The sequence below is a fragment of the Coffea arabica genome, chromosome 5c (genome assembly GCF_036785885.1).
Source record: "Coffea arabica cultivar ET-39 chromosome 5c, Coffea Arabica ET-39 HiFi, whole genome shotgun sequence".
In the NCBI taxonomy this organism is placed as follows: Eukaryota; Viridiplantae; Streptophyta; class Magnoliopsida; order Gentianales; family Rubiaceae; genus Coffea; species Coffea arabica.
The window spans coordinates 47,289,267-47,314,583 of NC_092319.1; the positions used below are offsets into that span (position 1 = coordinate 47,289,267).

General features: G+C 37.5%; 2 protein-coding genes and 1 pseudogene across 5 annotated transcripts; 2 read left to right on the forward strand and 1 right to left on the reverse strand.

The window, feature by feature from the left end:
* The first annotated feature begins 1,752 nt into the window (after window positions 1-1,752).
* LOC113689895 (indole-3-acetic acid-amido synthetase GH3.6-like) lies at window positions 1,753-4,419 on the forward strand. The gene is made up of 3 exons (XM_027207699.2): window positions 1,753-2,301; window positions 2,516-3,444; window positions 3,593-4,419. The coding sequence occupies exons 1-3, from the start codon at window positions 1,955-1,957 to the stop codon at window positions 4,180-4,182; spliced, it is 1,866 nt and encodes a 621-aa protein (XP_027063500.1). The 5' UTR covers window positions 1,753-1,954; the 3' UTR covers window positions 4,183-4,419.
* A 9,971-nt stretch (window positions 4,420-14,390) lies between these two features.
* LOC113691079 (gluconokinase) lies at window positions 14,391-16,893 on the reverse strand. Of its 4 annotated transcripts, none has more exons than XM_027209271.2 (6): window positions 16,698-16,893; window positions 16,450-16,519; window positions 16,136-16,269; window positions 15,943-15,985; window positions 15,149-15,228; window positions 14,391-15,060 (listed from the first exon to the last, which is right to left on the reverse strand). In XM_027209271.2, exons 3-6 carry the CDS (start codon window positions 16,152-16,154, stop codon window positions 14,630-14,632), a joined length of 573 nt encoding a protein of 190 aa, XP_027065072.1. In that variant the 5' UTR covers window positions 16,155-16,269; window positions 16,450-16,519; window positions 16,698-16,893; the 3' UTR covers window positions 14,391-14,629. The 4 variants fall into 4 exon arrangements, with proteins under 4 accessions (XP_027065072.1, XP_027065070.1, XP_027065068.1 ...); XM_027209269.2 differs by having other exon boundaries at window positions 16,363-16,519; XM_027209267.2 differs by lacking the exon at window positions 16,450-16,519.
* A 4,579-nt stretch (window positions 16,894-21,472) lies between these two features.
* On the forward strand, window positions 21,473-25,119 carry LOC113691081 (G-type lectin S-receptor-like serine/threonine-protein kinase At4g27290; annotated as a pseudogene).
* Window positions 25,120-25,317: the final 198 nt, after the last annotated feature.

Below are 25,317 nucleotides of genomic sequence, written 5' to 3' on the forward strand. Positions count from 1 at the left end.
GAACGAGATACATGTGTATCATGTGGGAGGAGCTAAATTCACCAGAAATTATTAATGAAGCTACAGTACGGGATTACACAGGCCAAGAATTTCCCCAAACAAAAAAAAAAAAAAAAGATTTTTCCCGTTAACTATAATCTCTTTCTTAATTGTTTAGGCACTTGCTTACTACGCATGCAGTTGTAGTTAAATTCACGACTATTTTGGTAACCTGAAATTTACAAACCCCCCCCCCCTCTCTCTCTCTCTCTCTCTCTCTCTCTGTTCTTCAATGATTACAATAGCAGTATCAATTAACGTGTATGTGGGAATGGTAACGGGGCAGTTTACTGGTACCGGACCCCTGAGGGCATATTCTTCCGATTTTGGGGTCACCGTCACCGGTTAGTTGGCGACTTAGCGTATCAAAGCCAAAATTAGGAGGAGGATTATGATGTGGGGGAATTTTGTTGCTAAAGTGACTGCTGGTGCCCCACTCTGACGACACCTCCGAGATCAGATTACAGGGGGAAAAAAAAAAAAAGAGAATAAGACGAGTCTTTTTGTGATAAAATATATTAAATACACATAATTATTAAAGATTATCGGGGTGTTTATTTTAAGCTTAAAACTCATGGAAAGCGTACCCTTTTCATTTTTAACCATTTGGGTAAAGCGGGCAAAAGAATAGTTTGTTGCAGCCTTTTGTGTTTGCCAAAAAATTTTTTTTTTTCTAAAAAGGAAAATTTAGAATTTTCTAAATTTCCAAGAAACATGAAGAAGGCATTTTATATTATAGAATTATGAGCTGCCTTCATAATCACACCTGTAGAGCTCATGACGATTCCTAAAAATTGGCGTGTGATGAAGTTAAACACAAAAATTTCTAAAAGTAGGGTTGGAATATCTGAAATATGACCATCTTAGGTAGCCAATTTCCTTCTATTAGAAACTGTAGAGCTGCCTTTATTCAATATAAGTAGTTGTTACTATAAACCTACCAGTTTTGCTGTCTTAATTTTAATTCCTAGCAATAGTCAGTCGATCAATACTGAATTGCTTACACAAACAATTCTTTCGATAGAGCTTAATCAAGTCCATTCGGTAGAGCCTCACATATGCATCAATCACTCATCCTCATAATGTACCTAGCTAATAGAGACGGACTTAATATGCCTAAATTCTACTGTTCATTTTCTGAAAAAATGGGTAGCAAATAGCAATCAGGTCCTGCTTGACAGTTGTTGGATAGAAATGTCTTTCTCGGTGATGTTGTTATAAAAAACAAAAAAAAAAATTGCATAATAGATTAAAATAGCTTAAAAGTGATTCGCCTTCCAGAAAAATAGCTTAAAATTCACTTTTAGGGTTAGAAATTGCTTTACTAGTCTAGCAGCACCATGGACAAAATTAACAAGGAGATTCAATGAAATTAACCTCAACTACGGCCATTAAATGAAAATGCAAGAAAGCAAGAAAATGGTACTACTTACTTGGTAGACTGCTAGAATTGTGACAGACAAATTATATGAAGCATGAAAGCTTCACGTCTTCGTGAGTCATAAAGGCAATGTTCCGAAATGGAAAACACAAATGCCACAAAGGCCCATGTTAGTCTCTCGCTATCAAAGGCATTCGAGCACCACCCTAACCCCTTCCCCCCGGCCCTCCCCCTTTCCCCCTCCCTCCTCAGTCCTCTCGCATCCCCTCCCATTTGGCCATTTTCCATTTTTTTTCTTCCTTTGCACTTTTAAACGCTATGTAAGTGGACCACATCACCCCGTTCCCGTTGCCATTTCTCTATATAAACCCCCCTCCTCTCTTCCCTTCTCCCCCACACACCCCATACCCGGAACAGCCAGCAAAGGTAGAAACTCTTGTCCTCCGTCCCTCACTCCTCCCTCCTTCCTTTCATAGTTATTTTCTCTGTCACCAATTTGCCAGTATTTCTTTTCCTACCACAAGAGCAATCAATATGCCTGAGGCACCAAAAGATGAGGGGGCTTATGCTCATGCTCACGACACTAACACTATCTACAGTGTTGCTGAGGAGAAAAACAAGAAATTTCTTCAGTTTATTGAAGAAGTCACCGCTAACGCTGACGAGGTCCAAAAAAGGGTTCTTGCTGAAATCTTGTCTAGGAATGCCCATGTCGAGTGCTTAAAAAGACATGGCCTTAATGGTCAGACTGATAGAGAAACTTTCAAGAAAATCATGCCTGTCACCACTTACGAGGATATTCAGCCTGATGTTAACCGTATTGCTAATGGGGACAAGTCTCAAATCATCTGTTCACAGCCCATCTCCGAGTTCTTGACAAGGTTTGTTTTTCTTTTCTGTAACTAATGCACTGTTTTTGGTCATGTGACTTGTGTCATTCTTCTTGCATGTGCTTTAACATATTCTTTTTTGCCAGTATTCCTTTCTTTCTTTTTCCTTTTATTCTGAAAAAAAAAAAAAGAGTTGTCTCTTATAGTATCTACCTCTTATCATTACATATATTACATATGTATCTAATTTCTTTTTTCTATACAGTTCTGGGACATCTGGTGGAGAGAGGAAATTGATGCCTACAACTGAGGAAGAACTAGAAAGGAGATCATTGCTTTACAATCTTCTGATGCCTGTGATGAGTCAATTTGTTCCCGGACTAGAGAGAGGCAAAGGAATGTATTTCTTGTTTATCAAATCTGAGGCTAAGACCCCAGGTGGGCTAGTGGCTCGTCCTGTTTTAACTAGTTACTACAAAAGTTCCCACTTTAAGAACAGGTCTTTTGACCCTTACATGAACTACACTAGCCCAAACGAGACCATCTTGTGCCCTGACTCTTATCAGAGCATGTTTTCCCAAATGCTTTGTGGGTTGTGCCTAAACAAAGAGGTCCTCCGGGTTGGTGCTGTTTTTGCCTCGGGTTTCATCCGAGCAATCCGTTTTCTTGAAAAGCATTGGTCACTTTTGTGCAATGATATCCGAACTGGAACTCTAAACCCACGAATTACCGACCCGTCTGTGAGGGAAGCAGTGATGAAAATTCTAAAGCCTGACCCACAACTTGCTGAATTCATTGAGGGGGAATGTGGGATGGAGTCTTGGCAAGGGATTATTACTAGGTTGTGGCCAAACACCAAGTATATCGATGTTATCGTGACTGGGACCATGTCACAGTACATACCAACTCTGGATTACTATAGCAATGGCCTACCTCTTGTGTGCACCATGTATGCTTCTTCAGAGTGCTTTTTTGGTGTCAATCTCAACCCTCTTTGCAAGCCAAGCGAAGTTTCCTATACCCTCATTCCCACCCTGGGATATTTCGAATTCTTGCCGGTTGATAGAAACAATGGCGTTACAAATTGTATTTCCATGCCGAAATCCCTCAATGGGAAGGAGAAACAGGAATTGGTTGATCTCGCTGATGTTAAGCTTGGACAGGAGTACGAGCTTGTTGTCACCACTTATGCAGGTAATATTCTGTTCATATTTTAATCCTAATAAGACTATGGTTAAAATACTCTCAAGCCTGTATGTCCGTTTTCAAAAATGGCAATCCTGTGCTAACCTTTTTTTTTTTTTTTTCCCTTCCTTTTTTGGGTGGGTGGTCAATCTTTCAGGCCTTTATCGCTATAGAGTGGGAGATGTACTAAGGGTTGCTGGATTCAAGAACAAGGCCCCTCAATTCAACTTCATATGCCGCAAGAATGTGGTCTTAAGCATTGATGCTGATAAGACTGATGAGGTTGAGCTACAAAATGCAGTGAAAAATGCTGAGAGCCATTTGGTCCCGTTTGATGCCCAGGTGACAGATTACACTAGCTATGCTGATACCACTACAATTCCTGGACATTATGTTCTTTTCTGGGAGCTTAGCCTGAATGGCTCGACCCCAATTCCTCCTTCAGTTTTTGAGGACTGTTGCCTGGCCGTTGAGGAGTCGCTCAACAGTGTCTACCGCCAGGGTCGTGTTTCTGACAAGTCAATCGGCCCTCTTGAGATCAAGATTGTGGAGGCTGGCACATTTGATAAGCTTATGGACTATGCCCTCATCTTAGGAGCTTCAATTAATCAGTATAAAACTCCCCGTTGCGTCAAGTTTGCGCCAATTGTTGAACTTCTGAACTCGAGGGTTAAGGCCAGCTACTCCAGTCCAAAATGCCCCAAGTGGATTGCTGGTCATAAGCAGTGGAATATCAACGTGAAATAAGGAAAGCTTGGAAGTGCTCATCTTGGTAGCTGTCTTTGGATATCCCCTCCCCAAATTGAAAATTAAGGGAAAAAAAAAAAAAAAACAAAAGAGAACTGTCTTGTGATCATCTTAGTGCATAGGAATTAAAGCCCCGTGTAGGTTAACCCCCCATGATTTTAATGTTTATTTGAATCTTTGTTCAATTTTAACTGCTGCTTATTATGATAGATATTTTATTTAACCCCCTTGTATAAAGCGGTTCTTGTTCTAGGAGGAAGAAGGCCCTTGGCTTCTTCCGATTTTGCATTTTACTCTTATGCTGCTTTTAACTCGTAGAGATTATTTTAACCGATGTACTTTACAGGTGTGGTAGTATTGTGTGTGTGTGTGTGTGTTTTTTTTTTAGGTTGGCTCACATGATGGTTAGTAAAAAAAAAAAAATGTAGCTCCACTGAAATTATAGTAGTATGATCCAAGTAACAGGGCCCACTGTTGACTGGATGGTTCCAAAGAGGAACCTATATATATATATATATATATATATATATATATATATATATAATTTTTTTAATTTTAGTTCACTGCTTTTGGGTATGTGCAGCACATCTGATGGTGCCAGCTGCATTAGCTGGAAATTTAACATATTAATTTCATGGGAATTGTTTTCTTATTTCCAGCCAGGAATCCTGCCCACTTAACTCTCATGAGCTTGTGTGCTAGAACTGCATAGAAAGCATACCTCATTTGCTTTTCAAAATCCTTTTACCCTTTACTTTTTAGGAAAAGCAACCCAACTTTATGATGTCCCTCATAATTTAGCTCAGACTCGAGAAATTCATTGGTATTCTAGTTACTGGAAACGTTTGTTAACACTCAGATAGCCCTCAACTTCAGTCAATTCTTTACTCTTAAAAGTAGATTTATGAACAAAAAGCTGTCCTCTAGCCTGTTCAGCAGGGGACCCAAGGCCGAGACTTTAGATGATTCATTAATTGAAAGTTATAGCGTACGTAAACTTTCCTGTAGTTCTTGTTGTTGGGATAAAGTGTCAATTGCCCATTTGTCTATGGCATGTAGTAAGACTGAAGGGAGGTCGTAATTAATGGCTTTCTTTCTTTCTTTCGTCTCCTTTTCTTGTTTTCCCTTTTGGATATTTCAGTGTGTTCACTTGTGGATTTAATGCCAGGATGCGACCGCTGCTTTTGTGCTGAGCTTCCAACTCTTCACATATATCCAACGAAGAGGGGGGCAAACCTACGTTAACCTGTAGTGCTTGACACCTATCAGAAATGAAATAATAGGGCACCATAAGCTAAATGATTCCATAAAACATATAGTAGTCTTGTTTCGAAGATAGGGTGGCAGTAAGCCAATCCATTCCGCACCAAGTATTTTGCATTGCATCATGCTTTTCAGAAATTGTATTTGATCTGACTTGTGAAATGAAGCCCACAAAGTCGCTAAAGTGCCAAGGATTCGAAGAGCATACCTATGCTTTTTTCCCCTTTTCTCTCTCTCTCTCTCTCTTTGTGTAAATAATAATTAGGTTGCCTTGAATAACAGCATATGTTATTAAATTCCTGAATTTTGAGCTCAACATGGACTAGTAATTTATGCGTTGACCTTGTTATTTTTTGAAATATGGATTAGCAAGCTTACTTTTGTAATGTTTATTTTATTATTACTCTATAAGAGAGGGTAGCATGACTGCAGACGAATCAAGGCCGCTGCTCATGATTTATTGAGCGCACACAAGCTAATTGAGTCTACGTTTAGACACACACACGCGCTCAATCAATCTAAACCTAGCTCAAGTCTAAGTTGGAGGAGCACGTCATCATGGTCGGCTTACAAATTCATCAAACTTGATCGAGCACAAACAGCCCCTCGATGGCAAGAAATTGGCGGGGTTAAAAATGAATGTAATAAAAAATATACTTGGCACTGAAGGAGGAAAAGAAGATAATAGATGTTTCGAGTATCAGGATCAAAGCGGACTAAAAATTGCATATAGCTGCTGCTGCTGCAATCAAGCCACGTAGAAAGGAATTTTTATGCAACGTTTCCGGTCGATGTAGTTTGATACTTGCGCTTCGCAATTTGATGCTGGGCTCCATTATTGTCTCGCTTGAGATGGAGACGGAGACAAACGGATTGCGAGCAGAAACAATTCTTCAATTTGCTAAAAGTAAAAGGTATAGCAATGAGTCGGGTAGTTGTGCTAGTCAACCATTGCTGATAAAATACAAGAATTGATTAGTTTACATCTAAAAGATATCCCACTAGGGACATAAATCTCATACCCAACTCGTTGATGTTCTTTACTCCATTCAATTTTCTCGTGGGTTATGAAGAATAATTCCCCTCTGATTAGACAAGTCTAAGTAGCAGTGAGAAGTTGATACAAAAAAGAATGGTCGTCGTGACATCCTCCAACGCGAGATTTTCCGGTGGTAGAATAAAATGACAAATAAGCTTCGTAATCCACTTTACCCTTTGTTTTACTAGATGGTAAATTGTTATTATTATTATTATTATGATGTTTGTCCAAAATATTTTTTTTTTTTTTTTTTAAAAAAAAACACACACACACACACAGAGCATGATCCATGATCCAGAGCGACGTCTCAAAAGTTTTTTTTTTTTTTTTTTTTCTTAGCTGATAATTGTGAACTTACAGTGAAAAGCTTCTCTTGAATTTGTGGCGCTGGGGTGTGTGGAATTGGCCCTGAATCCAGATTTTAAGCAGAAAATCCTCGAAAGACAGAAGGACATACGTGCAGGCAGAAGACAGAACATAAAAGAAAAGAAAAAAAGAAAATAAGAGAGGTGAAGGACGGATAAGATAATGATCGATTTTAATTCAGAAAATGTTCCCCAATTTGCCTTGTTAAAAAGAAACAAGGAAAAAACACAATGTGCAGGGCATTCAGACAAACGGCACTGCTCTGAAAACACAGAGAGGAAAAGCAGAGAGACATGTGCAGGGACAAGTTCAGAGAAAGGATCCTGATTAAAGCTTTGATGTGGAGGATGATGTAGAAAGATAAGAGGGAGTGGGTTTTGAATTGTAGTGATGTGTTTGTTTTGGTGCCTCTGTAGCAGCGGTAGTGACTGAAGCAAACTTGCAACGACTGTAAAATCATCCATCATTTGCATTTTGTCTTCATCATTTCACTTCCACATATTTCTTCCTTCCTTCACGCAATTTGGAGCATGCTTCATTGATGGTGAGCTCTATTCCTCGAACAAGATTTTTGAGGTCTCCATTCCCAAACTCAATTCCTTAAAGCAGCCGAGGATGTTTACACTGCGTGTGTATTTGGATAGAGTACGATTTGAAATATAATTTGAAATGATTATTATAATACTTTGTGTGATTTAATGTACGTGAGATAAAAATATGATTATGAACAATGACAAGTGACTAATCTTATTTATAATATTCACAAAAACATTTTTCTCTTTCTGGGTAAACTGAAAAATCCAAATTATATGTATTTTAATTTAGAAAATTATGATTTGACTAGCAAAAGATCCAAAAAATTATAATCCTTCCCATTAGGGTCGAGTTGACAATATATTTGGAAAAGGATTGTAATAATTTGTGTTTAATTTCAACAACACATAATTCAAAATTTTAGTATTTCCTTTTCTTTTATTGGAATATGATATGCAATAACTCTATATATATATATATATATACACACACACATACATATATATGCGCACACAATAACTCTATATATGTATGGTCTTGTTAATTGCACACGCATATTGTGTTTATCTTATCATAGATTTTTTAATATTGTTTTTATTTTTCTAAGATCAGTAGAAAGTGACTGTTTAATAGTATTGTTTTGAATTGGATTTTTTTTAGAAAGAAAATGTGTTTGAAATTTTTGAAGAACAAGTTTCCAACATCTGTCCAAATTCTTGGAGACACATTTAACTTTCAAGGAAAAACATGTTAAATGTTAATGAAAAAAAAAAAAAAAAGAGTCACAATAATTCTTCAGTTATAGTAACTTGAATTATAGCGCAAATAATCAAATAGAGCACAACAACAGTGGAAATTTGCAATGCACTCAATTACCATCACTTATCAGCACTTTTGTATGAAAACAAACACACACACACACACACACATATGCATACACCAATTATATATATTACCTCTAAAAAAAAAATCCAAGGCAGTGGTGGTGGTGGCAAGTAGTAAGTAGAAATTGGAGCAATAATAAATCCAAAACGAGGAAGACTTACAGGAAATGGAGACCACTCCACGTAACCAAAGATCCCTTTGTCTGTGGGGTCCGCAAACCAAGCAATTGCGATTCCCTAGGAGGCGTAAAATCCGGAAAAAAATATTCAGCTGGAGCTGAGTCTTGGCGGGGGACCAGGTCTAAAATTCCGCCACGTGTAATCGTTGACCTGACGTCGCCCTTTAGTTCTCCCTCTTTCTCCTTGGTCCCCGACTCCTGACTCCGGATATGGCTAAAGAACAAAGGATGAGGCGGATGCATGATTGGCCCCTGAAACAAATCACCCAATCACAAAACAGGAATCCACGTGGGCTCGTCTTCTCCACACCCCATTTTTCTAGTGTGTTACAACTGCTCTTGGCTTTCCTTCTGGGCTCTTCTAAGTTCACTCTTCTTCTATTTATCAAATGCTCCTTTCTTGTCTTCGTCCTCAGTCAAAATTATCTACCTCCAATTCTATATACTAAGGATTACGAATCTATAAATATTTTAATGAGGGTGCAAATCGGAATTGACGAGACATCTTGAGTTGTAGGGTGGATAGACACGCGAGTCTCGACTGGCCCCGTCTGGATTGCGATTTTTCTCAAAAAAAAATTATTTCGTTTTCATTAAACACATTTTTCTATCGCATTTTTATCTCACATATATCAAATCGCAACAGTAATTTTTTTACAAAAAAATGCAATCCAAACGGGGGCCTTAATTTATGATTTGTCTGAAATCGGTTAAAATATTTTTCAGGTGTTATATTTTTTAAAATATAAAATTAATTAGAAAAAATAAATAAATATAAAGAAAGGTAGGTAAGAGTAAGTAGGAAAAGTATATAAATATAAGAGAGGACAATAATTATAATAAGTACATGTGTATATATATATATGATTGGCTAAAAAGTATGAATACTGAATGTATTAACGATGATGGCATCCGTTCTTTAATTTAAGCCAGCTCAAATTCATTTAGTACTTGATACGAAATGGAGTCAAGTGAGCTCTTGAACCAATCATACCCGAGCATGCAAATTGTCAGACACAATCCAACATCTGAGCTGAGTTGTGCTAATTACTGCGCGCATCACATAACTGCAGGATACGTCAAGAGGCTTCATTGTGGAAAGATTGTTGTTATATGATGTTCCGTCTGATCAAATATACAAGATAAGATGTTTCTTCGAAAAGTGTGTGTATCTCAATCGTCCAGGACATTTGAAATCATTTCCTTAATTGAAATTGGTGCCGTGTCTGTGCATCATTGTCGAGTAGATAGAATTTCTGCGTAAATTAAAAAGAGAAGTCTATCCATGCATTATCGGTGTCTTCTACTGAGGTGAGATCTTGCTCAGGGCTTCCATCAGAAAGAACATAACCGCTAATCCTACTATTATGAGATACTGAACCAGTTTAGTTTTACAACGTTGTGAGGTGACTTTCAGGTGTTGCTCGTATATATATATATATATATATATATATACTTGGAGATGGAACCCATGCATCATTCATTCTTTAACGCCTAGCCTGTCCTCTCTTTACTTGACAAGTACTGCAACTTAAACCCATCCTTTCAATCCACACCCCTACATACATATACATATACATATGTTCATAAGTTGCCTGATCAACTCATAATGCACCTCTCAAGTCAACGAGAACGTGTCCTAGCTTTCTCACTTGAATTTGCGTCTGTTGTTTATGCCAATGTGCTTTTCTGAAATACTCCTCCAGTTAATTGAATTTGGAGATGGCAAATCACCGAAGTTGGTAAGAAATGGCACCCTCTTTGGAAATGGAAGTTAATAATTGGACAAAACCTCAATTGATAATCACTCACAGTCGCAGCGAGAGTGTTTGGTCCGTTGAATTACAAAAGCATCATGCATGATAGAGAGGTGTTGGAGGTCATGCATTAATATCCGTGATATATTTGGGCAATAATGGTGACCGAAAGTGGAGTTTTTTCCGAAGGCGATTGAGAAAGACTTGAAACCAAAAAACAAGAGATGGAAAAACTTTAAAAGAGTGATAGTGAAACTGAGTTCTGCTTTTGGAGACAGTCCACCCAACCATGAAGGTGACTTAATTAGAAGGCGACGCTGGTGAATAGTAACAACAGCAATAATAACTAATAAGAAGCTCCGATCCCTCTCATTTCTGTATCCTACCTCCTCGACTAAAGCTGACCCTGCTTTCATGGTTGGTCAGGCGGACAACGATTTCTACGTCAAAAAATAGTTAAAAGTTTATGTGCTGAGACAGAGTCTTTCTTCGGAAAATTAATAAATAAATTGTCAAACAGTTAGGGATATATGAACATGTAATGGGATGACCCTAATTTAAGACTAAAGAAAATAATACTAGCTAGTATTCTACTCACAATTTTTTTTAAAAAAATAATAATAATAATCAAAAGAATGGGTATCGATGGTCCAAAAAGGGCCATCTGCCAAGGATAATTAATCGATTCATAATCTTAATTAATTGGCCATGAATAACAGCAGCATGCGCGGTAAGGCGAGATATGAGTCAAAATTAGCCTAACTTGATTTGGATATATCTAATTAATTACTCAAGCGTGGACTCGTAGTTTTGCTCTGCGTGGACCGGACTATGATTGCAATTATCCACTGAACATATATATATATATATATTTGCATACAGCTGAAATTAGAACAACCAAACATATTTGTGATGATTGAACTGAAAATCTATCTATCACTCTTGTTTTATCCCATCTCATTATTGTTTTATTATTAGTATATGAGATTATAAATAATTTCTTCAGCTCTCATGTGTGTGTGTTGTGCGAGTATATATATATATATATATATATATATATAGAAGGGAAGACGGTGAACATATATGACTGACTGACTAACTAACTAACTGACTAATAAGTCGGGGAGTTGATTCCTCGAGAAAGAGTAAAATTACAGAGAGTTGCTGATTGGGAAGCAGCAATTGATTTTCCGATTTCACCAATTTGGAAGGTATAATAAGCAATCGGCATGTGCACTGCACGAAGTGACTTGAGGCTCCAATTACGGGGCGCTGGCTGAGACAAAAAGGGGTATTCATGATTTGACTTGGATCCAAAACCAAACAATTCTTGAATTGGAGATTTTGGACACTGACAGATTCGACGAATCCGCGTGGAGGATTAGGATTTCTGATTACAACGATCCTCCAGCATGAATTCCAAATCAACGTGCAGCTGCGAAAATTTTGTCACTACTCTCACTCCCAATAATTGTCAAACTAATTGTCAAAATGAACTTATAAGCGCTCTGCCGGTGCCGCTTAATTAAAAAAGGTTCATAGGAATAAATACATATGTATATCAAAAAGCCAGTCTTCACTTCGGTCACCCTCCTCCATGCCTCCTCTTAGTATTATTCTCTGATTCTGTGCTTTGAGGAGGAAGAAAAAAAAAAAAAAAAAAAAGGTAGGTCTTTTGAAGTACATGATCAAATTACATATGTGACTGTAGAAACGATGACGTATTTAATTGTCAATTGATTAAATCAAATCAATTTGTAGGACCTAAATCTTTTGAAACATTCGGACCCCCGAAGAATAGACAATGCATGGAACGATAAACACAGAAATTTATTACTAGCTCATAAATTAGTGACGGATTAGTTAAGAACCACTCAACCAAAAGCCCGGATTTTAGCTAAAAATATGATAAAATCACGTGAAATGTCCACATTTGTGGGTGAAGTTGTGTGACCGTGAAGTATCAAGGCAGCCCCCTCCGGGTCACTTCACACGTGTTGTACCCGAAAAAGACACTGGATTTCGGCAACTTGGACCTACCCTAAAGAGAATGTTGACTTTGCCTGGACCTTAAAAAGCCCCACCCACACGTGAGGGCTTTCTGTTTTATGCTTGCTTGTCGGGCCCTGTGCGAGAGGCCCAGTTGGCCCATCCGAAAGCGCTGTCTCCAGCAGTCGTCCGCAACGCTTGCATCACAGGCAATTCCGGCTTCAAAAGCACGTATAATCCAGAAGAAAAATGTCATTACGATTACTGCTAGTAGTTGTTGTTATGTGCATGAACCTGTTTAGGTGACATAGCGTCGTCATATGTGACACAATAATGCTATGCTGCCTTCTGTATTATTAGACAAACTTTCTTAACTTAATAATAAATATTAATTAACTTCCTTTCTTTCTTCTTGTTTTTTTTTTTTTTTTTTTTTCCCATTTCCAGAACATGTTAAAGATTAACTTGTTTGACTACAAATGCCACAACAAGCTTTTCTGGGGGTTAGGTCAAATCCCAGAACATGAACTTTATTTTAAGAATGAATCTTGTAGACCCTAACTAATAAATAGTGCATATACTGTTTCAAATAAAGAAGAAAGTGAACAATGGTATAAATACGTGCCCATGAATTGTTTTTGAGGTGATGTGTAGAATATTCAGACGCGTAGAAGATGGCACTTGATGCTGCAAAAGATTCCAAAGCGCACGACTAAGACAACGTCGGTCCTTAGTTGTAGTTTGTTAATGTTATCCCGATAAGTGACGAGAAGCTATTGGGAAGTATTAATTTTGTACTCCTAACATCTAGCAGCGGACAAGCGGTTTTTGTATTCGTGTCAGAGATGATCTAAAGGCTTGAAAGAAGAATTAAAGCAGTAATATATGATGAAAGGTCTTCACAATGATGATGCATGATAATGACATGATCAAATCGAATTAAATTTGTTATCAAATCGAAGTGGATAAGAAATGTAGGGAAGGAATGCTGCAATTGAGACAATAATAATGTTTGACAGAGAGAAGGCATTAAAATAAAGCTTTTGTTGTCTTGTTAAGTAGTAGCTGTTTGTACAAGTGTGTGGTATTGGTAGGCTCGACTCAAAGATTTTTCCTTTAGTTATTGCACAAGGGGGTGGTTATCAAAACCTGCTTCGATCATTTTGTGACAGCCTCACCTGACTGCTGCTACGATTGGAACTCGTTAATTTAATTTATTAGCCAATGAATTGGTTGGTTGTAAGTTTAGTTTAAGTGTTTGGTATGCACAAAAGTCCGCTGCTGAAATCACAGCAGGCTTCCATTTTGAATAAACTGCAGGAAGACAGAGAGAGAGACTATACATATACACATATATGTATAAATATCTTTCTTGGGTTTAATAATACATGATGATAACGATGCTCAAAACCTAAAGCTAAAGGAGTTGGTGGAATGTAGAAATTTTACACGGAATATTTGGACTTTTTCAAGGGGTGAGTGAGTGAGATGAGATCTTTGGCCGGTGGCATATGCTGCAGAATTATCAAGAAACAGGTCGAACTGGGGCAATTTGCATGGCGCAGTTTGATTAATCATTAATCCTTCCTCCTCAGATGACTTTTGTCTCAGTATTAAAGGGAAAAATTGCTGCTGTTTATTTAAGGATTCAAAAGCAATTATCTCCAAAATGCGGTGGCATCCAAGCTTAATTAAATTTTAATTGAGAAAAAAACAGATGATTTTGGACCCCAGCTTCTGGGAAAAAAAAAATTCGATGATTCACGTATCCATCCTATGGACAAACTCAAACGTCACGCAGCAGAGCCTTTTTTGGTCCAGACCCAAACCAGGAGCAGACCAAGTGTCAATCGCTGGCACCAGCGGCCTCATGGGCCGGTCAATCCATGTTAATGACAATGTCCAGCGCATCGAGTTCCACAGTGAAGTTTCTGTAAAAGGGCATCCATGTTAATGACAATTAATGTTGGCGTGAAACCAAAACTACGCTTACTTGGTTGTATGCTTCCTGCGCTTAACAAAAAATTGCTGATAAGCAGCGCAAAATCCTCTTTTGATACGAATAGCTATCAGAAGAGAGATTCTTTGTTCCCCCCCACCTCCAAAACAACAGATTGCTCCAAACAGATTCTTTTGAGCTGTCTAATTCCCAGAAATTCTACAGCAAATGCAGTTAACCGCTTTGAACAATTAGGGAAGTGCAACACGGTGTATCGTGCATTTCTTATTCCATGATAGAAAGCTTCTTTAAAAAAAAAAAAAAAAAAAAAGACAAAATCTTCTTTTTAAGACAACCAAAATGGTTGAGATTAACAGAGAAATCCAACTTTGTGGTACTCTCTGAAATTACAAGGAGAGTGAATCTGCCTGGGGGCAGTCGTAAATGTAGAAACCACTTTATCCCACGGCCTGTGAAAAACTGGTCAAATGAGGTATTCAAGGACCTCGCTGTGACTGAGGTTTGATGATCGAAGCTTGTACGATGATATTCACAATAGCCTGGGGTTCTAGCGTAGCATCAACCTTAAGCACACCTTCAGATTCATCAATATGAAGCAAATCCATTTGGGACTGCAAGAGCTTTGCGGGCATGAAATGTTTCCCCTCTGCGGCTCTCTTCTCCAGCCGAGCAGCGAGCACATCAGCCTGAGCATGCAACAATACAAATTTGACTATAGAAATGTAAGAACCTGGTTCATAACTTGGGTCTGCAGATCTAAGAATTTCTCTGTAGTGCTTTTGTAGAGCTGAGCAACCAAGGATTACAGTTCCTCCGTTCCCTGTACTTCTTCTTAGGGCATCTCTCAGTGTTTCAAGCCACGGTATGCGATCTTCCTCAGATAGAGGTATCCCATTTCTCATTTTTTCTGATTTTAATGCAATTTTCACCGGTCAATATTGTCACTAATCAAAACAGGTGGACATGGCAGGCAAAATGCCGGCAGAAAGAATTACCTTTGTTAGCTTGTGGATGGTAATCATCAGCATCCATATAGCAGCATTTTAAAGCTTCACCTAGCATCTGACCAATGGTTCTGCAAATGCAAAATAATAATACCAATCGAAAATGAGTATCACACTAGTTTTCTGGAACACAGTGAAGACGTAAATATCCAGAGTTAAACAACTCATCTAGTTGTCTACATAAAAGCAACATGAAACAAAGGAACCTTTAGTTGACTGAAGCAGGTGTTGGCTAATGTCCTGAAGTATAGAGCTGAAAGTGTATACGTTGGTAACCTCACAACAAAATTTAGCAGGGCAACCAATAAAGCCAGGTAAATACGTCTTGGAGCAACATCTAGAATCTACTTTCGTGCCATTGTTTAGCTGTTGCTTTAGAAAAAAAAAAAAAAAAAACTTGGAAATGTAACAGAAGTATTTACATTTTCTTCCTAAATGAGAAACTTTCAGGACACTACGGAGATGCAGAAATACAACCTAGAAAATATTGCAACTTTTGATAGATTACTAATTGTTAAATGAAAAAGTAGGTTCCTATGGCGACACAATTTATAGGACATGTAAAACTTCCATTCTTCCTAGTTCAAAGTTCACCTGGAGCAAGAAGAAGGAAACGAAATGTATAACAGAAAGATCAATACCATTCTTCTGCGGCCATGAAAAGATCAACAACAAACAACTAATACCTCAGAAATGATTGTATCGATAAACAGACATTTAACGATGTACTACTAGTGAAAAAGAATGGAATCAAATAGAATTTTTGACTGAGGTTTGAGACTCACGATTTCCCAGCACCGCTAACTCCCATTATGACAATAGCTTTTCCTGTGGAGCAGAATGCATCATCAGACATTGATTAAAAATAATAAAACAGGAACAAGAAACAGAACATTCAGATTGGATATAAACAGATTTCGATAGACAATGATCCCCAAAGTCAAAGTGAAGATGTGAAACGTAGAAGCCAAGAACTACCATTCCAATCCGGTGCCATATCTGCGCAGATCAGAATAGATAATCTTGGGGGGGCTTCAGCTCATGAAAACAGGTACAAAAATCAGAAGCCCATTTGACACCTTCACCAAACACTGCTTCCTCAAGAAATGCCCCTATACATGGTGTGGAAGAAAATTCAAAAAGATAGGACATTTCCGGATAATACTTCATTGGGCATTCTCATTAATTATTCTCCCCAAGATTACCATTAAGCTTTGACTGAAAGTGACAACCCAAAAGAGTTAACAGCCAAAAGTAAAGAACGAGCATCTGAGCCTAAAGACGTAGCGCACCAGAAACGCTAAACAAGAAGATTCACGAATGATCCAAGAGCTTTAAGTGATAACAATCACGTTAAAAGAGCTGAGAAGAATTTGAAAGACAGCAATCAATTAAAATTGAAAACTGTACTTACTCGTCGGCAGGATAATATACCAAAGCAGCCAACCAAAAAACAATAAAGAAAAAGGTTAGATGATTTTGCAGATTTTTTCTTTTTTGGTTTTGTTATTGGCTTTCCGGCGTTTTATTAATTACTTACCTGGGCTATTGCCTATTGGTGATGATAATATTTGCCGGTACTGCCGTGTCAGACGTTTGAGCGCAGCAGCAGTAGGAGGAAGAACGATCGAACTTGTCCACCGGCCACCAACCACCCCAATCCAGGCCGTGCATCCTGTATTTACCTCAATTAGTGCTGCACGAGCTTCTTTTTTTTTTTTTAATAAAGATAAGACGGAAAATAAGCATGGGTTAGCTTTGTAGACTGACTGCTCTTAATTAGTACTATTATCTTCCCAAATAAAATTACAGATAACTCTTATTTACTTTTTTTTTATTTTTAAAATTCCTAACGATATAAAATAGTAACGATTTAGAGAGCTGTATGTGTGTTCGTGACTTTGAAGTTACCATTTTTAGCGTATGTTTGTTTGGATAGAGGATTATTTGTCAAAAATTATTTACTTACATCATCATTATAATTTCTAACACACCTTTTTATCTTCTCCATTATCTTTTTATCTCACATACATTACATTACAAAAAATACTACAATAAAAATATCTCAAATAATTTACAATCCAACTACTATTGAAAAATAAAGAGTTACTATTGAAAGTTTAGATTTCTGGGTTCCAAGACAAAAAAGTAGTAAGTCTCACTCCAATTCAGATCGCTGGAAATGGCCTTATTTTTTAAAAATTAAGTGGAGATCGGTTCTTTATTATTATTTTATTTTTTTTTATGAGGGAGTGGAGATTAGTGTTGGAAATAGGTTTAGTGGAGATTTGGAATAGTTTTTAGAACTATTTTTGCTAGATCAAGCGTGCTCTCAAAGGCACTTAGATTTGACGCCTTACACCCCCTACTTTCGAGCCGTAATGGTGTGTTTACCAAAAGATTTTAATTTTGTAAAATGATGTTAATATTAAATATTAATTATTACATGAAATGGAAATGAAAATAAATTCTTTCTTGGGAGATTGATAAAAGGAAGTATGTTATCAGCTGGTATGGTATGCTATGCTATGCCCTCCACCGCATAGACTTATATCCACAAATTTAGGTATTAAATTATTAATTAATGCGATTGATTACCTATTACTCCTGTGTTTTCTTTTTCTTTTTTCTTTTTTTAAGAATGTCCTGCAGGGAGTAGATTTCGCAAATTATTTTCCATCCTCCATAACTTGCTGGCAGCAAAGTTCAAACCAGGAACCTAAGACTCCATCTTTAACAACTTCAACCATTAGACCAAGCCCGAAGGGCATATGTACGATATTCGTGCGGCGAACATACTTTACTTGTTCCAGAAAAAAAACTTACTTGTTCTAAGCCCAATTTAAGAGAGCCCAAGAGATCTCTCAGTCCATTTCCTATGTGGGCCTAGCTAGGTCTGCTGCCAGCCGACTGCGAAGAGGAAGCAATCAGAGTAATGTTTGTTAATTCTGATATTTGTCTTGAAAATAAATGAAATCCAGGTCCACCTGAGGGGATGTATTTCAATAACATATTGCTTCAAGTTGGAGGCGCCTTTCTTCCGCCTTCCGTCTTGACTATTGGACTATTGGGACAATTTCACATCGTAGTTGTGGTACCTCATTATTACCGAGGGTTGATTGTCCCTTTTACCCATCTGCCCTTTAGTTGTGTTGTGTTGTGTTGTGTTGTGGCCCATTTTCTTTCTTGCATCTTCAGCTTTTAGGTTCTGAATGTAGCCCATTTTAATTGCTTTTGTCTACTTTCTAATTTTCCTTTTCTACAATTAAAACTGCTTTATGTTTTCTTATTTCCTGTGCGTGCCTTCCTATTAAATATACTTAAACACGACTAATATGCCACTTATTAAGTAGAAAAATCAAAACAAGTGATTGATCTTGCAGCAATTAGAATTACTTCTCAACATTAAAAAAAAAAAAGAGCATTACACTTTTATACATTAAATTGATCAACCATAGACAGCAACATCCGAGAAGAAATTTTATGGCGTTTCTAAGGATGGCAATTGGGGCGGGTGCCAGGGAAGCTAATGGGGGGCGGAGGAGTATACTCCCACCCCGCCACCCATTAATATATATGTGTATGTGTGTATAATATTTAATTTAATTAGGTATAAACTTATAATAATGATATTATTAGTTATAAGTATTTTATAATATATATGTAATATACTTGATGTTATCAATTATACTAATAATTATACATGTTTACTAATAGAAATTACTTAATTAGTTGTACTAAATTTACAAATATATTTATCCTAAATCCTTAATTACACTTAACACAATAACACTTTTTTCTCAAAAAAAATACAATAATAACTTAGTGATTGTATTTATTTCAAAAATGAAAATTTGACTACTTTAGTTGTATTTGTTTCATTATATTGTATTGTATTCAAATAGTTTTTGTTTGATTATTTTTATGAGTTTCAATTGTAAAATTACAATGAATAATGATTTGATAATATATTGATATTTTAATACTTAAATATTTGCTAAAACATGATTACAATAAAATTATATAATAAATTTTTATTAACCCCACGGAAGCACCTGCAGGGGAAGCAGGGCGGGGCGGGGATGGGGCCGGGGGAAGTAGTGGGCAGCCCTCCCCTGCCCTAAATCCACCTCGTTGCCATCACTAGGCTCTTCATTCCTGTTTTTATTGTCACCCTGTCAATTTTCATTTTTTATTTTACCAGCTATAATTCCAAATTATTATTCTTCACGCGTTCAATTTTCACTTTATTTCACATGCCTTAATGAATTAATGTTATAATACATATTTCTGCCAAACCACATTACAAAATGTTAGTTTAAAAAAAAAAAAAAGAAGAAACAAACACAGGTATCCATTCTCATGCCACCTGCGGGACTGCGTCCTTGTTTTATCTCAACTTCTATTTTTTTGTATAGATTTTTGGCACTCAAAAGTTCACTGTTTTCTCTACTTTTCAGGTTAGAATAAAGCCCTCAAATTAAAAAGTTGTGGGCTAAAATTCAAATCACGGTTCCTAATTTGACTCTTTCATATTTTTCAAGAGAAAAAAAAAAAAAGAGATGAAAACCGAACAACTATGAAGTGAACTCCAAGGCGATAAAACGTCAATAATATGCTATGTTTTCAGAACCGGACCGGATAGCGACTCGGCCAAGGTCAGGGGTCAGGGGTCAATGGGTTCGACCGGGGGTCGATAAGGGTCGAACCGGATGACGTCATAAATAAAAATTATTTAAAAATTAAAATATTATATTTATAATATCTAATAATATATTGATATTAATAAAGGTATATTCATATATATTTGATATTTCAAATATATTTAACAAGAAAATATAAAGAAATTAGAACAATTAAGTAGCAATTTATATTATTTAATAAATATTAACAAGTTTAGAATTAAAATTATGAGTTTAATTGAAAAATAACATCAAATTTTAGGACAATATTTATAAAGTATCAAATATTTGAGGTATATCGATAAGTTTTAACAATTTAGGGGGTCAAAACATAATATTATAAAGTTTGAATTTTTTTTTAAAAAAAATTACTGTTAACCGATTTTTTTCCGGTCAAACCCGATCAAACCCGGTTTTTGACCGGCTTTGACCGGATTTTAAATTTTCGGTTTTTAAATAAGACTCGGACCGGCTACCTGGCCGGTTCTCGGTTCGACCGGTTCGACCGGCCGGTCCGGTCCGAGTTTCAAAACAGAGGTAATATGTATAAGGAAAAGTTGAGAATTAGTACGTACGCAATCTTGGTTTTGACTGAAGAGGCTTCAAATATAGTACTCTCTGAATTTTTTTTTAAGATCAGAACACTGCCACAGCAAAGCCAAATGTGGTGGGATAAGTATTGTGCAACGGAAAGGAAGATTATCCTAAGCATATATAACCACCCCATAAATATAGTGCTTTTCATGCAAGGAGGCAGAAAGAAGAATAACAGAGTCGGATGACTAAATTAGCAATTGGTGCTCGATAGAAACGTAGAAACGTCAAAACTAACACAATTACTCCAATAGCTAGCAGTAATCTGATATAATTCAAGACCAAAGTCAAGTAGAAAATCAACTACAAAACATGTTAGATAGTAATAGATATCACGATATTCCGTCCCATAGAGGTAGTTTTTATCTAATTTCTTTCAGCTGGAGATGTGTGACAAGGAGGTTTCATACCAAAGAGCTAGAACGCTTGACCAATATCTAGAATTTTAATGTTAAATATCTACATTAGAAAAAGAAATCGAAATTATCCCCGTCAATCTTCAAAGCATCCATAGACTGTATACAGGAAATATTTCTCGTCGAATCTTCAAAAGCATGCATGGGTTAATATAATATATACACTTGGAGGGGGAAGGAGCAGAAACGAATTCAATACCCTGAATTAGGACATCATTCCAAAATGGAAAATCTCACGGTGAGCATTCTAATCAGGCGGCAGCCCGCAGCAATATCGACCCAGAATTCATTCTGCTTAAAGCTTCAAATCTATCGGCTGCGCCTGACACCCCGGGCATGCAACAACCTTTACGTAAATCTCTCAGGGCTGAAATTCTTATATGACTCGGGGAAAAGTCTTGCTCCTGTGAAAAAAACATTTATCCATAACTCTGGTCCTGCATGCATGATAAAATATTATTCCACAAAATTCCACTTCACAGTTGCTATTTAAAGATGTGATTTTGATTCCAAAACTTTTTGTAGATAACCACAAGTACTTCTCCCTAAGTAGAGAAATTGTGAGAGAAGGAGCTATTCTCAAAGTGTCCTATATATTATACGTGCTCAATCTCATTATAAAGATGAGCCACAAACAGAAAGGATATGTTATGTTCTTTCAATTTCCACCAAGAATCAAGTTGAGAAGAGAGTCGGAAAGATTTCCCTTCCTCTTCTTCTCCTTTATTCTAGTACTTTGCAGATCACACGTTTGCAATGCAGTTGACACAATAACCACCACTGAACCACTCCGAGATGGTGAAACCATCACTTCCTCAGGTGGAAATTTTGAACTGGGATTTTTCAGCCCAGGCAATTCCAGCAGCCGATACGTAGGTATATGGTATAACAACATATCTTCCACAACCGTGGTATGGGTTGCCAACAGAGGGGCTCCACTTACCAATGCATCAGGCATCTTGAAGGTTGCTAAGTCCGGACAGTTGACTCTTTTAGATTATGCTAATAACATCATCTGGTCTACAAATTTGTCCAGACCTGCGCAGAATCCGTTTGCTCAGCTTTTAGATTCTGGGAATTTTATCCTGAAAGATTCGGAAGGTGAAAATTCGGATAATTTTCTCTGGCAGAGTTTCGATCATCCAACTGATACACTTTTACCTGGCATGAAGCTTGGTTGGAACTTGGAAACCGGCCAGGAGTTCTATCTGACATCTTGGAAGAACGAGAATGATCCAGCACCTGGCGAGTTTACATATCGCACAGATATTACTGGATATGCGGAACACGTGCTGAGAAAGGGCCCTATTGTGATAAGTCGAGGATTACCTTGGACTGGCATTGAAACTGTGGATTATAGTGGGGCTCCAAATACTGGGAAAAATCCTGTATACTCGTTTGCTCTAGTTTATAACCAGAGAGAGTTGTATTTCAGCTATCAACTCCTGAATTCTTTTGCTTCAAGGTTTGTATTAAATCAAAGTGGTGTTGCACAGAATTGGTTACTATTCGATGATGAAAGAGAAGGCTGGGTCCTTCACTTTAATATACCAAATAATACCTGTGATTCTTATGGACTGTGTGGACCATATGGTGCTTGCAATATTGCAAATGATCCAATATGTGGATGTTTGGAAGGATTTCAACCAAAATATCCTCATCGATGGGTTAAGAAAGATTGGTCAGGTGGGTGTATCAGGAGGACGCCCCTGAATTGCGAGAACGGAGATGAAAACGGTTTCTTGAAGTATTCTGTTTTTACGTTTCCAGAAACAAAAAATACCTGGTACAGTGGAGATATGGCTCTTGAAGATTGCAAGACTCTCTGCTTGAAGAATTGCTCTTGTACGGCTTATGCAAATCCAGATGCACGTGATGGAGGAAGCGGCTGCTTGCTTTGGTTTGAACAGTTCATTGACATCAGAGAGAATTCTCAAGGGCAAGATGTCTACATTAGGCTGGCTTCAACTGAATTAGGTGAGGCTTTTGATTAAGAAAGTAATAAAAGTCAATTCATACTTTTTGAAAACCAAAAGTTAACAGAAGTAATACAATAGAATAAGATGTACCGCTAGATGTCTAGATGAGTGTAATCAACAACATGTTCATAGTATAGTTCTATCTACAAGAAAGTAGGCTAATTTGGACAAAGACAAAATTATGAATATTATAGAAATAGGCAAGGAAAGTGGCAACAGTTGTCAGCCTATAGGCTTTAGAAGGAATATGTGCGCTTGTTTACTTTTGAGAATATCCTGCAAATACAATTTTCATTTTTTTCTTCTGGCTTTTGGCAGTATCTCGCAACGGCTTTAGCTGGAGGACAAGAGTAACACGTATAGTCGGTGTATCACTATCGAGCGGAGTGCTTCTTTTAGGCCTGAGCCTTACACTATATCGCAAACGGAAGAAGTATTTGAAGCAGAAAAAAGAAGGTAAGCAGATTGATATATTGTGTCAACTAAAAGTGAACTGATACCATCCTTATAAAGGTTCCTCAAATAAACAATTCACTGTTCATCTGCAGGAAGGAAGTTAGAGGATTACGAGGATGAAGAACTGGTGCTCTTTGATTTAGACACGCTAATTCAAGCTACTAGCAACTTTTTACCCAGTAATAAGCTTGGAGAGGGTGGATTTGGGCCGGTCTACAAGGTAACTATATAATGCAATCTTGGGATCTTCGTCCTTCAATTAATACCAAGTTCTTACCAACATTAGATGGAAGACCATGAATCTTGACTAGCTTCTTTAACTATATGTAGATCGCTTCGTCTGCATGTTAATATCTGTCAAATTTGACCCCCTTCTTCTTCTTGTGCTCATCATGTGAGTTTTAAAAGATTCTAAGTGCACGGAGAAAGCAGAACGCCCTCAGTAGCATATTGACTTTGTTGTGCAAAAAATTCATGTGGAACTAAAATAGGGTGCTGCATTAATTGGAATATTGCAAAGGAAGTATTCTGAGATGCACAACTTGTAATCTCAGGGCGTGTTAGAAGATGGACAGGAGATAGCAGTGAAGCGACTTTCAAAAACTTCCACTCAAGGGCTTGATGAGTTCAAGAACGAAGTTATATACATCACCAAGCTCCAACATCGAAATCTTGTTAAAATGTTAGGTTGCTGCATTCAGGGAGAAGAAAAGATGCTGATCTATGAATTCATGCACAACCGAAGCCTGGATTCCTTTATATTTGGTACAGCTTCAAACTATCTTCCAACTTAATTCAGCTTAAACTAACCATTCCTCTTTGCCCCCTTGTTAGTACTTTAATAACACGGTGCTGGCGATTCACCGTAATCTCCAAGGATCGAGTCATTTGATTGATTTGAGATCCTTTCCTTGCCCATTCAAGCATGTTTATTTGGAGTCAGAATAAGAAAGACCTAAACTTGGTGCAGATCCAGCACGAAGCAGATTGCTTGATTGGCCTCAGCGATTCAACATAATTAATGGTATAGCTCGGGGACTTTTATATCTTCATGAAGATTCACGACTGAGAATTATCCATAGAGACCTAAAGGCTAGCAACATTTTGCTAGATGACACAATGAACCCAAAGATATCAGATTTTGGAACGGCTAGAAGTTTCATAGGTAATGAGACTGGAGCTAGGACAGACCGAGTAGCTGGAACATAGTAAGCATATCCATTGAAAACTTCATAAATTGATCATTTCTACTTCTATCACCACTTAGTCTTGATTTTTTGCTTTCTTGATGCAGTGGCTACATGTCACCAGAGTATGCAATGCAAGGCCGTTTTTCAGTAAAATCTGATGTATTTAGTTTTGGAGTGACAATACTTGAGATTGTCAGTGGTCAGAAAAATAATGCATTTGTCCACCCTGGTCACCACCACAGCCTTCTAGGCCATGTGAGTTTTGCATTGGTAATCTATAATTATCGCAGGTGTTTTGGTGCCCTAAGCATGAAATTGTAAGTCTCCTAATCCGATTTCGTTGTGCAGGCGTGGAAACTATACAAAGAAGGAAGGTCATTGGAACTAGTTGACGAGAGCCTAGGAAACTACTGCACTTGTTTAACAGATGTATTACGATCAATCCATGTTGGTCTGTTGTGTGTTCAACAATATCCAGAAGATAGACCCAACATGTCTGCTGTGGTTATGATGTTAGGTAATGAAGGGGCTCTTCCTCAAGCTCATCAGCCTGGTTTTTTCGCGGAAAGAAATGAATCTTGTTCTGCCGCCTGCGTTGCTAGCTCACAAAATGATATGACTATTACAATCTTAGAGCCTCGATAAACAATTCGAATCTCCCAAGCTAGCATCAAATAATGGTCCAATTCTTCCAAAATTGACCCACAGGAATATTCCATCACGTAGCAGCCACCACTATTGATCTCCTGAACTAGATTATGCCCCTTGCACAATAAGATGCAGAGTTAGAGAGACGAATTTTCAGCACGACGCTTGTAAGATTCTTTTCATAAACGATAATGC

Excerpts from the sequence above, each read along its gene's own strand:
- LOC113691079 (XM_027209267.2), bottom strand. Across the intron at positions 15,229-15,942 it reads GTTAGCGGTGCTGGGAAATC|AACCATTGGTCAGATGCTAG; the intron begins GTGAGTCTCAAA and ends TTGCATTTGCAG. Across the intron at positions 15,061-15,148 it reads CCATCCACAAGCTAACAAAG|AAAAAATGAGAAATGGGATA; the intron begins GTAATTCTTTCT and ends CATTAAAATCAG.
- LOC113689895 (XM_027207699.2), top strand. The coding sequence starts at position 1,955 with ATGCCTGAGGCACCAAAAGATGAGGGGGCTTATGCTCATGCTCACGAC. Across the intron at positions 2,302-2,515 it reads ATCTCCGAGTTCTTGACAAG|TTCTGGGACATCTGGTGGAG; the intron begins GTTTGTTTTTCT and ends TTTTCTATACAG. Across the intron at positions 3,445-3,592 it reads TGTTGTCACCACTTATGCAG|GCCTTTATCGCTATAGAGTG; the intron begins GTAATATTCTGT and ends TCAATCTTTCAG.